Here is a 15,456-nt window from a genome sequence, read left to right as displayed (position 1 = left end):
CTCTTTTAGAGGACCCGGGTTCAATTCCCAGCCATCTGTAACTCCAGTTCTAGAGGCTCTGACACCCTCACATAGGCATGCATACAGACAGAACACTGATACACATAGAAGAAGAAAGTCCAGTCGATCTGAACTGGATGATGTGCGCTTTCTCTCCAGTCTGCTTGCCAGTTTCAGTTCTTTCTGGCTGACTGCTCTTTGAAAATATGAAGGACAACTTCCAGAAATAAAAACAGTCCCTAGGGGCTGGGGCTCTAGTTGGTCTTTGACACCAGCACAGCATCTTACAAAGAATCTCTCACAATTGTGGTAAGGAGGTCACAGCTCAGAAAGGCCTATCACCACAAAAAAAAAAAAAAAAAAAAAAAAAAAAGGTGTTCTAGGAGAGTATAGAAGTATGCAAGAATGACCATAAAATGCTAAACTGGAGAGAGATCTGACCTTGTATGGGAAGCAGTATTCCCATTAAAGGCAGCTTTAATAAAGCACACAGTATGTGGCTAAAAGGCATCCACACAGCAAGCAATGTGTGCTAGGAGTCCAAGTGATGGTACTTTCCTGCCTTTAGATGCTTCAGAGTTTTGTGATTTGCCTGGATGTAACCTGAGCACCACATGCTTGGTGCCCAAAGAGACTAGAAAATGGTGTGTAATCCCTTAGAATGGGAGTTAGCTTAGGTGGTTGTAAGCTGCTGTGTGGGGGCTGGGAATCGTACCTGGGTCCTCCGGAAGAGCAACAAGTACTCTGAACTGCTGAGCCATCTCTCCAGCTCATCTTTGCATTCGTTTCAATGATACCTGTTCAGTAACATGCATACATCTGAATAGCTACCATGCATCTCAAAGATGCTATTTTAAGGCACAACCATATATCATTATGTATTTATTACAATAGAGGAGTACCAGGTGTGTCAAAGCTACACTGTTGTACTGCATTGGTGACCCCCAAGTTGCTGGATGTTTTGCTTTGTGTTTTTGAGTGATTGATTCAGTGAGTGAGAGGGAGACCGAGTCTTAAGTAACCTAATAGGTAGTTTTCTTGATTTTGTTCTTTTTTTAATTCAGTTATTTTTTACTAATGTGCACAAATGTTTGCCTACCTGAATAGATGTGCATGCAGTGCAGGTGCAGGAGAGAAGATGGAGTCAGAGCCTCTGGAACTAGCCTTCTAGATAGTTGTGAACTGCCATGTAGGTGCTGAGAACTGAACCCTGGTCCTCTAGAAAAGCACCGGGTGCTGCTAACCACATATTCATCATCTCTCCAGCCTTTGTTTTTGTTTTGTTTGTGATAGGGTTACGAGTGACAGAGGTTAACTTGAAATTTACTTAATTGAGGTTGACCTTGAACTCCTGATCTTCCTACTTCCACCTACCCTGAGTTTGGGATTAGAGACACACCCAGCTGCTGATTATCTCTAATAGAGTAAAGGCTAGGCTAAAGGGTTCTGATGTAACTTCTCTGGTCATTGAATTTGTCCAGGTGAACAAAGTACCCTCCGTAGAGGGGTGAGCCCATTCTGTACCACCCACCCACTCCACCCCACCCCCACTGCCATGCCCAGACTCTGGACCAAGCTAAAAAGTACCTGTTTTATCCTCAGGAGAAGAGAACATGGGATCTACTTCCTCTACACCTAAATCCAGAAACAGTGAGTTCGGGACAGAAATCGTTTCCCTAGGCGCTTACAGTGAATTAGTAAAGGGAGGAGTTGTGTTGGAAGCCCATGAGGAACAGTGTTGGCTAGAGTCTTTCTGAGCTAGAGGAACACAAGTATACCACACTGCAGAAACCAGTGCCCACCAAGGAAAAGACCTGACCTGTCCTCCAAACTGAGTAGGTCAGCTGGTAGTTTATAAAAATCTAGTTCATGTTTCTTCTTGTTCCTCTCCCTGTGGGTTAGACACTGGAACACACATACGTGAGTGCACACACACTTATACACACTGATAGTCACGAGAAACTAGGGAAGTACCTGCTGAAGTCAGAACCACAGCTCCCCAAGACTTCCCACTATACCTCTGCTCCTTTATTTTTTATACCATTTCAAGTGCAGCCTTACTTCTCATTTTAAAGGTCTCACTCAGATATAGCATGTAGCTCAGTGGTAAAGGGCTTGACTCTGTATGTAACAAGTCCTGGGTTCACTTGCCCAGCGCCGGCAAAAAGATTCACTCTTCTCCCCTTTGCAGAGTTGTAGCCAGCTTGCAAGTTCCCTTAGGCAGTGGTAGTGCTTGGGGTCTTATCTTAGAGGGATGGCAGGGGTAGGGCAGAGATACTGATCCCCCCGAAACTGATACTTTCCATGTTCTCTGCAGGCAAATCCTCCACGGCAGCCCCAGTGACCAGCCCTGCACCCTATTCCTTCAACCCCAAGTAAAGAAACACATTTATCCGGGCCTTGTGGCATTTTTAGTTCATTGGAGGTTTTTGGTTGACCATTTGTCTTGGGGCCTTGGGAAGGACAATGTGAGTGGGAGAAGAGTTCAGGAACAGTGAAAGAACTACGTTTGATCTCAGGAGTATAGTTAATTCTGTTCTGTTTTGTTGGCAGGGCAGGGGACAGGGATTGAGGATGTCTCACAGTGTAGCCCAGGCTGGTCTCCAAATTGCCACAATCTTCCTGCCTCGGCTTCCCAGGTGCTGGGTTCCAAGCAGTATGAACTCAATGTTGCCCGAGACTTGAAAGATCCTTACTCCAGACTTCACACAGTGCTGGGGTGTGGAGTGTTGGGGATGGGACTGGGAGAAAGTCTCACTGTGGACCCCACCAGCAAAATGTCTCTTCTCCAGCAGTGGGTGGGAGCAAGTCCTCCAGCCCACATAGGGTCTACAAAAGAAAGTTAAGCCTAGCTTTCCCGATAGGCTTCAAGGGCCCTTCTGCCAGCCGGTCATCTACTCCCTTTTGTTTCTGCTAAAACAGAAAAGAACACATAATCTTGGCCTTTTTTGCCGGGGTTCTGCTGACTCTGCTCCTTATGGCCCTTATCTTCCTCATCGTCAGGAGCTGCAGAAAATGTGAGTGGTTTCTGTGGGCTGGGCCTTCTCCTGCTGTCGCTGACAGCAAAGATGTGAACAAGTGAACGCTGGGGAAGAGGAGGGAAGGTCTGCTCGGCCCAACCTTTTTGCAGATCCACCTAGAAGCCCTTCCCTGCTCCGCCTTGCACCTCTCCACACTCCGCACACCCCTACCCACTAACCTTCACCTAAAGTGAGAGGCTCCCCTCCTCCAGATACCCTGGTGAGAGGACAACCCTCTTGTTCCTGGTATATGCTGCAGGTCACCCCAGTGCCCAGACCCAGGACCCTCACTCAGAGCCGCCCACCAAGGTAAGACCACGTGTTGTTTCAGGGCTGCAACAGTGTGATAAAGGAGGTACACCAAATTATTTCGGGGGAGTTGGTTTATTCTGTCTCCTCTCTGTCCTGCATGGCGGAGTGGAATAGTGGCATCACTCTCTGGACTCGGGGCAAGTGGCTCTTTTATGAGTTCTTCTGCTCTTTCGTGTCCCCACTTTTCAAAGTTTCTTGGTTACTTTTAAAGAGACACCTTCTGCTTCAAATTAAACCCCCTTGTTTCTACTCTTTCTCCTCAAAAGCTGTCATCTACATCAAAGGAGTCACTTACGTATGCCAGCATGACTTTCAAGCCCTCAGAAGGAAACAGCCATGACTGGGCTAGAAACCACTCCTCAGGCGTGGACTCCACGGTCTATTCTCAGGTTAAAGTGACAGACCCATACCTGCCTCTCCAATGAGGCAGAATGCAGGACCTCAGCTCAGCTCCTTCGACGTGTTGCTTTCTGCCTTTGTTTCATATGTTTGCTTTTGTTGTTTTCCACAAACTTGGGACCACAGTCTGTGTAAAGCTACAGTTGGGGTCATTTAGGCCTGATCTAGTTTGATTGTCATCAGCCATAAGGACCAGTGGTTAGTGACTACCAGAGGAAAGGTGACTGGTGCTTTCACTCCGACTGGTGGTGGCAGCCCCTTGAGAGACGACACCCTTAAACCTTTCCAAAGGGGAGATAGAGCTCAAGATAAAGAAACTCACTGACGATAACCAGGGAAAAGCCAAACCTAATAAACAGATGAAGATTTACAAAAAATGGCAAACCCTCCTCCAAGGTTGGCCACTTCTAAGTTACCATCCTGTCCCTTTACCTTCTCCAGAAATCAAGACCAGAATGCTAAGCCAACACAAACTCTGTATTGTATGAAACACTACTAAAATGTGCGTTTCTATCTCCTTTGGATGGCATTGGAGATATGTGTGACAACTTTAGTTGAGGGACAAAAGTAAAGATTATTATGATTTTTCCCAAACAAATGAGCAGCCATATAAACTACCCCATAAAAAAATTCACAAGATTCTTTTTAATTAGGCAAGCTTACTCTAAAATGTAAAGACTAAGCAAGAAGAAAACATTAATAAAATAAACCTGAGGGCTGTTGAGGTAGATAAGGACATTTGCTACCAAACCTGACAATCTGAGTTTAATCCTGGGACTCACATGGTGGAAGAAGAAAACTGACTTCTGAAAGTTGTCCTCTAATCTCTACATTTACTCTGTGTGCATGCATAACCTAATACATGCGCGCGCGCGCACACACACACACACACACACACACACACACACACATACTTGCACACAAATAATGCATACATACATATGAACCCATAACTATTATGGCAGCATTAACACTTATGCAATCCCAGGAATGGAGAAATGAGTTGGGCACACACAGTCCTATCCCTAGCTGAAGAACTATTAGCAATTATTAGATGCTGGGAAACATGGTTCTCCAAGAGTATCGTCCCTGGCAAGTTGACTATGTATAAATTCAATACATGACCACTGGGCAAGACTGAAACTGGTCAGCAGCAGAGGGAGAATGTTTGGGGTGGGGGGGTGCTTGTGATTCAAAGAAGAAAGAGTACAAGGAAGCATGCAAGTATGACATTTAGACCCTTGCCCTTTCCTTCCCTGTAGAAAGGAGTCAGGGTAGAATGTTTCAGAAACTCTGACCTAAGCTGACAAGATACATACTGAATTTGATCAACACCCAATCTGCATTCAACCCTGTTCAGACCAGGGAGTGAGGGGGCACTTGAGGATTCTGGAGGCTGAGGATGGGTTTACTCTTCCTTAGAATGGAACATAGCATATCAAATTGTATGCTGCTGGGACTAAGGAAATGCCTCCATCAGTGAAAGGCTCACCTTGCAGGAATAAGAACCTGACTTGGATCCTCAGGACCCACAGGAAAATGTGGGGCATAATGGTGTATGCTTATAATCATAGCGCTGAAGAGGTGGAGACAGGAGACAGGCTCTCTTTGTTCGGCTAGCCTAGTTTAACCAGCAAGCTCTAGGCCAACAAGAGACCCTGTCTCATATAAAGTGAACAGTTCCTGAGGAATGACATCTGAGGTTATCCTCCACCTTCTATGTGTCCAAGCACACACGTGAATGTGCACTTTCCCCACAGGGTGGCAGAGTTCTTATGAGGGAAACAAAGTCAGTGATGAAACAAGGAGGATTCCATATGGGGAGATGGTCAGCTTGCAGGGGAGCACGTGCCGTAGCGGTGATCCTGCTTGCTCCCACAGATGATGCCTCATTCTTGCCTTGAGCTTCCTGATTGGAAAAATTTGTCACGTGTCACCCCTTGGATGTTCATTGGTCAAAAGCAGCACCCACTTACATTGGTGAAAGTTTCCCATTGGGGATGTGCTTTGAGGTCCCGAGTCTTTTCACAAAGAGAATATAAGGACCACACACTCCATCAACCTTCTGTTTTGGGATAAAACATTTGATACTGATTCAGAAATGCATTGGAATATTGTGCTTTTTAGGAACATTTCAATAAATGTTCAAAAAACTTTTCCAATGATATCCTAGGAGAAGTCAATCATACCTGGGGCCTTTTTTTAAAAACAATATTCAGGTATTTATTGTCTGATAAATAAAATAAAAAAGTTATTTCCCTTTATTCCAGATTCTGTCACCTCTTCTTTGTTGTAGCTAATCTAATGCATGAGAGCTAAGGTTTGGAGGGATTATTCAGTGGCAGCCTTGCTTGGTGCGGTCTATCGAAGTTCATCTGAGCCTCACTGTTGCCACTGGCCATAAAAGACTGCTGCAAAGTCACGGAGTCCTTTAGAAATCCTGAAAGGTCAGAATCAGTCTCTAAAATGCAGACCAGTTGTCATAGAGATTCTACTGTAATAACATCACTTTATTTAGGAGCTAAATGAAGGAAATCTTCAGTCACTCATGTTCAGTTTGAGCCATTCCCTTGAGTCAGGACATGTGGAAAGATCTTCAAATCCTTGCCTACATTGTTGGGAAACAGAAAAGGAAAACTGAGTTGAGAGCTCTAGCCTGTGTGCCATCACAGACTTCACTTTCCTGAGCCTATTTTCCTCTCTTCTAAATTGAAGATTACATTCTCATTCTCCGGATATTTTTCAAACAAACCTAAGCATCCCAAAGGCAGGAAATGCTGTAAGAGCCACTCCTGGCATTCCCGGGCTTCTGGGAACAAAATACCCAAGGCTTTTTAAAAAATGTATTCTCTCTGTGTGTCTCTCTGTCTCTGTCTCTCTCTGTCTGTGTGTGGCGGGGGGTGGAGGACACACAAGTGCTGTGGTGTTTGTGCCATAGCACACATGTGGAAGTCAGAGAACAACTTGCAGTAAATTGGTTCTCTGTGACATAGGAGTACTGGGGAGTAAACTCAGGTGGACAGGTTTGGTGGCAGGAACCTCTATCTACTGAGTCATCTTATTGGCCCTGAAACCACCAATGTTTGTTTTCAGGGCTGGAGTGTGTGATCCCTGTGAGACTTGTCTGTTAGCTGTGGGAAAGCTTCATACCTAGGGCTTGTTCCCCTCTCACTGAGTTTTGATGGTATAAATGTATATGGACTTCAGGGGCCAAGAATAACAAAAACTAGAAGGGACTTTGTTCAGAATGCTAAGTTTGCCCAAGGAGGAGGGAACAGGCCATGCCTAAAACAGGTCCCTGGCTCCTTGCTAAAGAGAACAGCCTTAGATTCTATTGTCCCATAATTTATAGCATCATGTCTCCTTTGCTTATTCTAGCTGGCAAGCTTACATTTGTGCTTATGTCTGTTGTTGTACTGCTCCACCTTACCACACCACTTTCTTGTTTATGTATGAGACAGAGTCTCATTCTGTGGTCTAAGCAAGTCTAGAACTCACTGTGTAGTCCAAGCTGGCCTGGGCTTCTGGGAGTACCACAGCTGCTCAGCTGATTTCCTCTTTTGCATCATCTATTTTGCCTTTGTAACCTTGGCAACAAGCATGTTTCTAGTTTTCAAAATGAAGGGTGCATGAGTGCGGTGGGTGGATCATGGGTGGATGGGTGGATAGAAAACTTAGAAGAGTATAGGAACAGTATTTATTGTAGAGAGAAGAACTAGCTTGGAAAAAGGAAATGTTGCCAAGGGTCATATCTTAAAGAATCAATGATAAGTTTCTGAAAGAAATATAAACTACAATTGTATCTCACAGGGAACTGAACCAGACAAGCCCTGAGGGCCATTGCTTTCTGCATATCCCTCACCTCCAGTGATCCCAAGGCTTCTAGACTGCAAAAAGGCAAGGTCTCTGTGGGAGCCTTTCCTTTACCTTCTTATAGAGCTTACTCTACATCTGCATGAGACCCAACTCTCACAGGATCAGCCTGAAACCTTGTAGCCTTATCTTCACATCTCATCTCCTCCCAGCTCCTCTAGGCACTGGCCCATTGTGTGTCATTAATAGGTCTTTTGTCATTAGGATGCTACTGGGATTTGGTGATGGTGGTGGGTTTCTGTTTTGAGGCATTTGTTTGTTTGTTTGTTTTATCTTAATCATTATTTTTCTGAAATGTTTTTCTGTGTTTCCAAACCCAGAGTGACTGGAATCCATTGTCTAACTATACCTACACCTTCTTCTTTGTCCAAGGTGTTTTCATGGTTTCTGATCATAACAAGAAAAAAAGCAAACAGCATAGCCTTGGCTAAACAGAGGTGCTTGTGGTATTCTTTCAGTTCTGCAAATGCTTCAGAGCTTAACAGAAAGGTGAACTCACCACATGGTGACCTAGAGAACTTTCCAGATAGTGGGGCCTTCCCGTGTCCCAGGCAAAGACATACAGTCACAGTCCTCTCTCTATGAAAGGATGAGGATGCAGGGCTGAAGAATAAAGGATGGAACTTACCAAGGGTATAGAGACCACAGCAGGAGCTTGGCTTGCTTGCAGGTTTCTATTGATGCTTTTGCCAGTAACTGTCCAAGAGAAATCAGAGACACAAAACTAAATGATGAGATACTGGGCCCACCTGTTTCACATAGATCCCTTGACAAGAAGACCTTTCTACTTTCCACACTTGCTGGCCCAGTTAGGGGTGGTTATAGAAGCTCCATCATTTGACAAGAGCCTTGTCCCCATCCCTACAAGTGAATAAAATGTTTCAAACAGGCAGTGAGGATATTAGGCTGCTATTCAAAGCTTGTGTGCTGGGGATGGAAGTAGCCCTACAGATATGGAACCTACAAATGGTTAACTCTGTCTTCCTTCTTTCCAGTCTGCACCTAGCTCCACTTTAGATTAAGGATAACCATGCTTCTTCCACCACCTCTCATAATGCCTTTGTCACTATGAGTGTGGGTTACATATTCCTCAGCCTGTAGGCTGGCAAGCTGCCTTGGTACCTAAGTGACTAGGCAATAAGAGGAAGCATCATGTCCTTCGGTTTAAACTTGTAAATGGAGCAGACCTGGGGTGCTGGCTCTGCACCCACTCCTATAATACCCAGAGGGAGCCTGACTCCCAGATGCTCAGAAATGCCCCGGATCAAGGTGCTCTGACACACCCAGGAGCACAGAGGAAGCTCAACTCCCAGGAGATCTCACAATGAAAGCAATGCTAAGAGGGAGTGCTTCCATAAAGAAACTAGAAAGAGCATACACTAGCAGTTTAACAGCACATCTGAAAGATCTGGAACAAAAAGAAGCAGATACACCCAAGAGGAGTAAATGGCAGGAAATAAACTCAGGGCTGAAATCAACCAAGTAGAAATAAAGAGAACTATATAAAGAATCAACAAAATCATGGGGCTGGTTCTTTGAGAAAATCAATAAAATAGATAAACCCTTAGCCAGACTAACCAGAGGGCACAGAGACAGTATTCAAATTGACAAAATCAGAAATTAAAAGGGAGACATAACAACAGAAACTGAGGAAATTAAAAGAAAATCATCAGATCCTACTGCAAAAGGGTATACTCAACAAAACTGGAAAATCTGGAGGAAATGGAAAATTTTCTAGATAGATGCCAGGTACCAAAGTTAAATCAGTAGCCTTCTTCTACTCAAAGGATAAACAAGCTAAGAAAGAACTTAGAGGGAAATTATACCCTTTACAATAGTCACAAACAATATGAAATATCTTGGTGTAACTCTAACCAAGCAAGTGAAAATCTGTATAACAAGAACTTCAACTCTCTGAAGAAAGAAATTGAAGAAGACCTCCAAAGATGGAAAGCTCTCCCATGCTCATGGATTGACAGGATTAATATAGTAAAAATGGTCAATTTTAGCTAAAGTAATCTACAGGTTCAGTGCAATCCCCATCAAAATTCCAACTCATTTCTTCACAGAGATAGAGAGTGAGAATCTCAAGTTTATCTGGAATAGTAAAACATCCAGGATAACAAAAACCATTTTTAACAATAAAAGAACTTCTAGGGGAATCACCATCCCTGGCCTCAAGCTATACTCCAGAGCAATAGTGATAAAAAAAAAAAAAAAAAAAAAAAAAAAAAAAAACACATAGTATTGGTACAGAAACAGACAGGTAGATCAATGGAATAGAATTGAAGACCCAGAAATAAACCCACACTCCTATGGTCACTTGATCTTTGGAAAAGGAGCAAAACCTATCCAGTGGAAAAAAGTCAGCATTTTCAATAAAGTGTGCTGGTCCAACTGGCAGTCAATATGTAGAAGAATGCAAATTGACCCATTCTCTTGTGCAAAGCTCAAGTACAAGTAGATCAAAGGTCTCCACATAAAACCAGATACAATGAATCTAATAGAAAAGAAAGTGGGAAAGAGCCTAGAATACTTGGGCAGAGGGGAAAGTTTCCTGAACAGAATACCAATGACTTATGCTCTAAGATTAAGAATCGAGAAACGGGACCTCGTAAAAGCAACAGCATCTGTAAGGCAAAAGAACTGTCAATAGTACAAAATGGCAACCTACAGATTGGGAAAAGATCTTTACCAACCCTATATCCAATAGAAAACTAATATCCAAAATATATAAAGAATTCAAAAAGTTAGACTCCAGAGAACCAAATAACCCTATTTTTAAAATGGGTACAAAGCTAAACAGAGAATTTTCAACTAAGGAATCTTAAATGGCTGAGAAGCACTTAAAGAAATGTTTAGCATCTTTAGTCATCAGGGAAATGTAAATCAAAACAACCCTGAGATTCCACCTCACACCAGTCAGAATGGCCAAGATCATAAACTCAGGTGACAGCAGATGCTGGCAGGGATGTGGAAAAGGAGCAGCACTCCTCCACTGTTGGTGGGATTGCAAACGGTTATAACCACTCTAGAAATCAGTCTGGTGGTTCCTCAGAAAATTGGACATAGTACTACCTGAGGACCCAGCTATACCACTCCTGGGCATATACCTAAAAGATGCTCCAACATATAACAAAGACACACACTTCACCATGTTTGTAGCAACCTTGTAATAGCCAGGAGCTGGAAAGAACCCAGATGTCCTTCAACAGAGGAATGAATACAGAAAATGTGGTGCATTTACTACTCAGCTTTTCAAAACAATGATTTCATGAAATTCTTAGGCAAATGGATGGAACTAGAAAATATCATCCTGAGTGAAGTAACCTAGTCACAAAAGAACACATATGGTATGTACATACTGATTTGTGGATATTAGCCAAAAAGAATCTGGAATACCCAGGATACAAGTCACAAACCATATGAAACTCAAGAAGAAAGAAGATCACACCAAAGTGTGGATGCTACAGTGCTACTCAGTAGGGGGAAGAGGATAATATCAGGGAATTAGGAGAGAGGGGTTTGGGAGGAAGAAAGGAAGGGGGGAGAGGCCAGTTCAGATATGGAGGGGAATGGGGGAGAAGTACAGAGGGTCAGGAATTTGAAAGTAGGTGGTAGTAGTGGGGAGGGGAAACTGGAGGTAGTCACTAGAAAATCCTAGATTCCAGGGATTTAAGAGGTTCCCAGGATCCAACAGGGAGGACTTTAGCCAAAATACCCAACAAGGAGGGGATAGAACCTGTAGAGATTATATCCAGTGGATAGGCACAGTCCCAGTTGAGGAATGGGGCCACTCACCCACTTCAAAAATATTAATCCAGAATTCTTCCTACCAGAAGGAAATGCAGGAACAAAGAGTGGAGCAAAATCTGAAGGAAAGGCTATCCAGTGACTGCCCCACCTAGGAATCCATCCCATCTGCTGACACCAAATCCAGAAACTATTGCTGATGCCAAGAAGTGCATGCTGATAGGAACCCAGTATAGCTGTCCCCTGAGAGGCTCTGCCAATGGCAGAATAGTACAGATATGGAAAGACACAGCCAAACACTGAACTGAGTACTGGGTCCCCAATGGAGGAGTTAAGAAAAGGACTGTAGGAGCTAAAAGCGTTTGCGACCTCATAGGAAGAACAACAATATCAACCAACCAGACCCCCCCTCCCAGTGGTCTCAAGGACTAAACCACCAACCAAAGAGTACCCCAGAGGGACCTCATAGCTCCAGTAGCAAAGGAGGGCCTTATCTGGCATTACTAGGAGGGTGCCCCTTGGTCCTATGGAATCTTGTTGATCCAGGATAGGGGAACACTAGGTTGCTCAGGCAGAAGTGGGTGGGCAGGTGGGGGAGCACCCTCATAGAGGCACTGGGAGGGAGGAGGGAATAGGGGACTTGCGGAGGGGAAACTGAGAAGGAGGATAACATTTGAAATGTAAACAAATAAAGTAACCAATAAAAAAAGAGAGAGGAGGGGGGTCACATTTATTCATGTGAAAGATACTCCTTGAACTCTAGATGCCTCCCATCGCCTTCCAGGCTACTTACCTCCTCTGTTTCTTTGGCTTCGTCTTCCTCTGGACAAATGACTGATTATAAAGATGATCCCCAAACCAGTAATGAGTATACAGATGATCAGAATGGACATTCTGCAGGGAAGCACGTCAGGAGTCAGGTCCCCTGGAAGGACACCTTCTGGTTTCCTTCTCATAACAGCTCCATCCCAGCCCCAGTAGGTCCTGACAACCACATTCTGAAAGGGTGACCCTGTTCTTTGGACTACATTATTTGGATCTGATGGACATCTGACCAAACTGGGCCAGTGAGTCCTTCCCCCAAAGTTAAATGGGGACAAGGAATGGAAAAAAAGAAAACATAGTTTTCGGCCATTTCTCTGAATGGGGGAGGTATAAACTGAGGAATGATAAATGGGTGTCTCCTGTTATGAAAAAAAAAATGAAAGTGGAAACGAAAGATCAGGGAGGAAGAGAGAGTGAGATGGAGAGAGGGGGACGAAATAGAGGCTGAGGGATAGTTCAGTTGGTAGAGTGCATGTGAGCTGCCTTGGTAACTCACACCAATAATCCCTCTGCTCAGGGATTTTCAGGGGCATCAAAGGTTTAAGGTAAGCAACATAGGAAGTTGGAAGAAAACTTTTTTAGATCCTGTCTCAAAACAAAACAGAAAACAGGTGTCTCAGAAGTTAAGAGCACTTGCTGCTCTTACAGAGGACCTGGGTTCAGTCCTCAGCACCCACATGGCAGTTTATAACTATCTTTACTTCCAGTTCCAGAGGATCAAACTCCTGTTTCTTGGCTCCACAGGTAGCAGGCACAAATGTACACACACACACACACACACACACACACACACACACACACACACACATACACATAAAATAAAAATGCATCAAACTTTTTAAAGAATAGAACAGAACTAGGAAAGAGTGACATAGGAAGATAAGGAAGCAAAGGCACATGCGAGCATCAGATGGGGCTAGAGATGAAGATAAAGTCCTGATGAGTTTCCGGTGCCTGCATCCCTGTCTGCATTTCAGACAGCTCTCTCTCTCTCCTTAGGACACTGTCCCTATTTATTAAACTAACTAGAGGCTATTTTCTGCTGCTTTCAAAAAAAAAAAAAAGTCTTTTTAAAGAAACCAAACCATTACAATTGAGATTATTGAGGCAGAGAAACACTACAGCTGAAAAGTAGAAGTCGTAATCTTATATTGTGGTTCACCCCATCCACAACCCTGACCCAGCCATCTCCTCAGATCCCAACTCACCGGGAGCCCTCTGCCTTTTGAACAGCTTTGGAAGCCCTACAGCTCCGGGTCCTGTTACCTGAAGGGTCTGAATCAGAAAGAAATGGTTGATAACAAAGCCTATTCCAGGACCCTTCCTTTGGTTCCAGCTACATCTCCACCTGCCTTCCTTTTGCTCTTCGGAGAACAAGTGCATTCTTGGCTTTCTGTGTAAGTCAGCACCAACTGTTTCATAAGCATTCCATAAACAAGGAACAAAGCTGGAGTGAGTAGGGGCTGAAATCCAACCCACAGTGTACTTGATATGTACCCTGTCACTGGGTCCTTAGCACCTAGAGAAAGGGACACCTTTTCCAGATTTGCACAAAGGCTAAAAGCAGTTTGAGGTTAGAGTTCCAGGATAGATTCTTCCCGAAGGGAAAGAAGTCTTGATGCATCAAATAGATAGTTGTCTTTTAGAAAATGGATCAACCAGTGACATTGCTCCTTCTGATAGCTACTAACAACTCAGAGGGAAGAGCCACACAGCTTCCTCTGTGTCTCTTTAAAGGATCAGGTTTTGATAAGATTCCTCTCTTCCTGAGCCTAAACCTCAAGAAACGCTATTAAAAGCAGATACACACGAAGCGGAAACACAGCTAAGCGTGGACGTTACCCCCTCAGTGGGTCACTTGCTGAATCAGTTACCAGTAGATTAAATGTGAGTACTCTTCCCAGCACAGGAACTGGAGAGATGGGGTGAGTATGAGGCTTCTCACGAGTCCTTCCGGTGTGTTTTCCTACTGCCACTGGGCTCTAGACAGTGACAGGAAAACATACTGCTTCTCAAACTATGAGCAATGAGAAAATAGTCTCTGCTTTCCACTGCTCTTTGCCTGAAAGATGGGGGCTTACAGGTGCTAGAGAATTTTCCAGCCTCCAGAGATGGTACCTATGAACACTGGGAGATCCCATGAGCCAGCTCCAGCTAAAAGTCACCGTAATTTGGCTTACAAAGTCTTGGCCCTCTGGTTCCAGTCCCTCCTAGTGGCCTCCAAGGGCTAAACTAACTACATTCTTCTTTAGTAAATATGGGTGCTGGCAAATTTGACCACAATATTTAATTTATATTAATTATAAATTCTTTAAGCTGCACAGTGACAAGAAACCTGAGTCTCCCCACCCCCCACCTCTTTTTCAGACTTACTCACTTCTTAAGGAGTCCTCTCCAGGGTTCTAGACCTGCAAGGCTGAGCTTTCAAAACAGCCTCAAAACCTTGACCATCAGTACAAAGATCTCAGGTCTAAGAGACCTTCTAGTTTCTTCCAAGGTCTGTCTGTGAACCAGGATGCTGTGAGGAAAGGGAAGTTATATGCATACCTGGCACTTAGATACTCTTCTTTCCTATAAAATTCTACCTAAACCCTAGCTCCATTGTACTTAGTGGGATCTAGAGAGCAGGTTACCTCAAATAATACAAAAAAAGCTTGATTGGTAGCCACTTCCTTTAGCAAGAGTTTTTTTTGTTGTTGTTCTTTGTTTTGGGTTTTGTCTGGTTTTGGTTTTAGTTTTGACACAGGGTCTCACTTTATAGCTCTGGCTGGCTTGGAACTCACTTATGTAGAGCCTCATGCTGGCCTCGAACACCTATGCCTTCCAAATATTGGAATTAAAGGTGTACACCAGCAGCCCCAGGATTCTTCAGTGAGTTTTTACTTCAACAAACATTACCCTTCAAAGATCCCTTGCCAGTCTCTTTACCAGGTAAAAAGCCATTGGCCTGGTCTTCTCTGTTGTCAGTCACGATCAGCTGTGTAAAATCCATGTCATCTCTGGCAAAGTCCCTCTGGATACCACACCAGTACCAGCCTGTGTCCTCCTTGACCAGGCAGGATACAGTGATGATAAGTTGGTTTCCTGTATCCTTCAGGGCCACATGGTTGGTGCTATTAGGGGTGAAAGCAATGATGTTGCACGAGTCCCTGAAATAGCCACGGCACCAGTACTTGGTGTGGTCCTTGTAGTGGGCGTCATAGTTACAGACTGCAGAAGCCATGTCCAGCTCAACACCCGATTTCACCTTTTCATCCATGACTATGGCATCTGT

The 15,456-nt window shown here is 44.1% G+C and overlaps 2 protein-coding genes across 2 annotated transcripts; one reads left to right on the top strand and one right to left on the bottom strand.

Moving 5' to 3' along the window:
• Window positions 1–1,613: 1,613 nt before the first annotated feature.
• On the top strand, window positions 1,614–3,757 carry LOC308420067 (transmembrane protein C1orf162 homolog; the record flags this gene model as incomplete). The annotated part of the gene is made up of 5 exons (XM_080916012.1): window positions 1,614–1,650; window positions 2,318–2,375; window positions 2,923–3,017; window positions 3,280–3,329; window positions 3,599–3,757. 5 exons carry the CDS (start codon window positions 1,614–1,616, stop codon window positions 3,755–3,757), a joined length of 399 nt encoding a protein of 132 aa, XP_080772138.1.
• A 2,289-nt stretch (window positions 3,758–6,046) lies between these two features.
• On the bottom strand, window positions 6,047–15,456 carry TMIGD3 (transmembrane and immunoglobulin domain containing 3; the record flags this gene model as incomplete). The annotated part of the gene is made up of 5 exons (XM_080916009.1): window positions 6,047–6,160; window positions 8,233–8,300; window positions 12,151–12,251; window positions 13,391–13,457; window positions 15,111–15,456. Coding segments are annotated over 5 exons (696 nt in total), but the record flags the coding sequence as incomplete, so codon positions are not given.

This window comes from Micromys minutus (assembly GCF_963924665.1).
Source record: "Micromys minutus genome assembly, chromosome: 4".
Classification (NCBI taxonomy): Eukaryota; Metazoa; Chordata; class Mammalia; order Rodentia; family Muridae; genus Micromys; species Micromys minutus.
The sequence above is the reverse complement of the archived record's forward strand: the minus strand, read 5'-3'. Positions and strand labels throughout refer to the sequence as shown.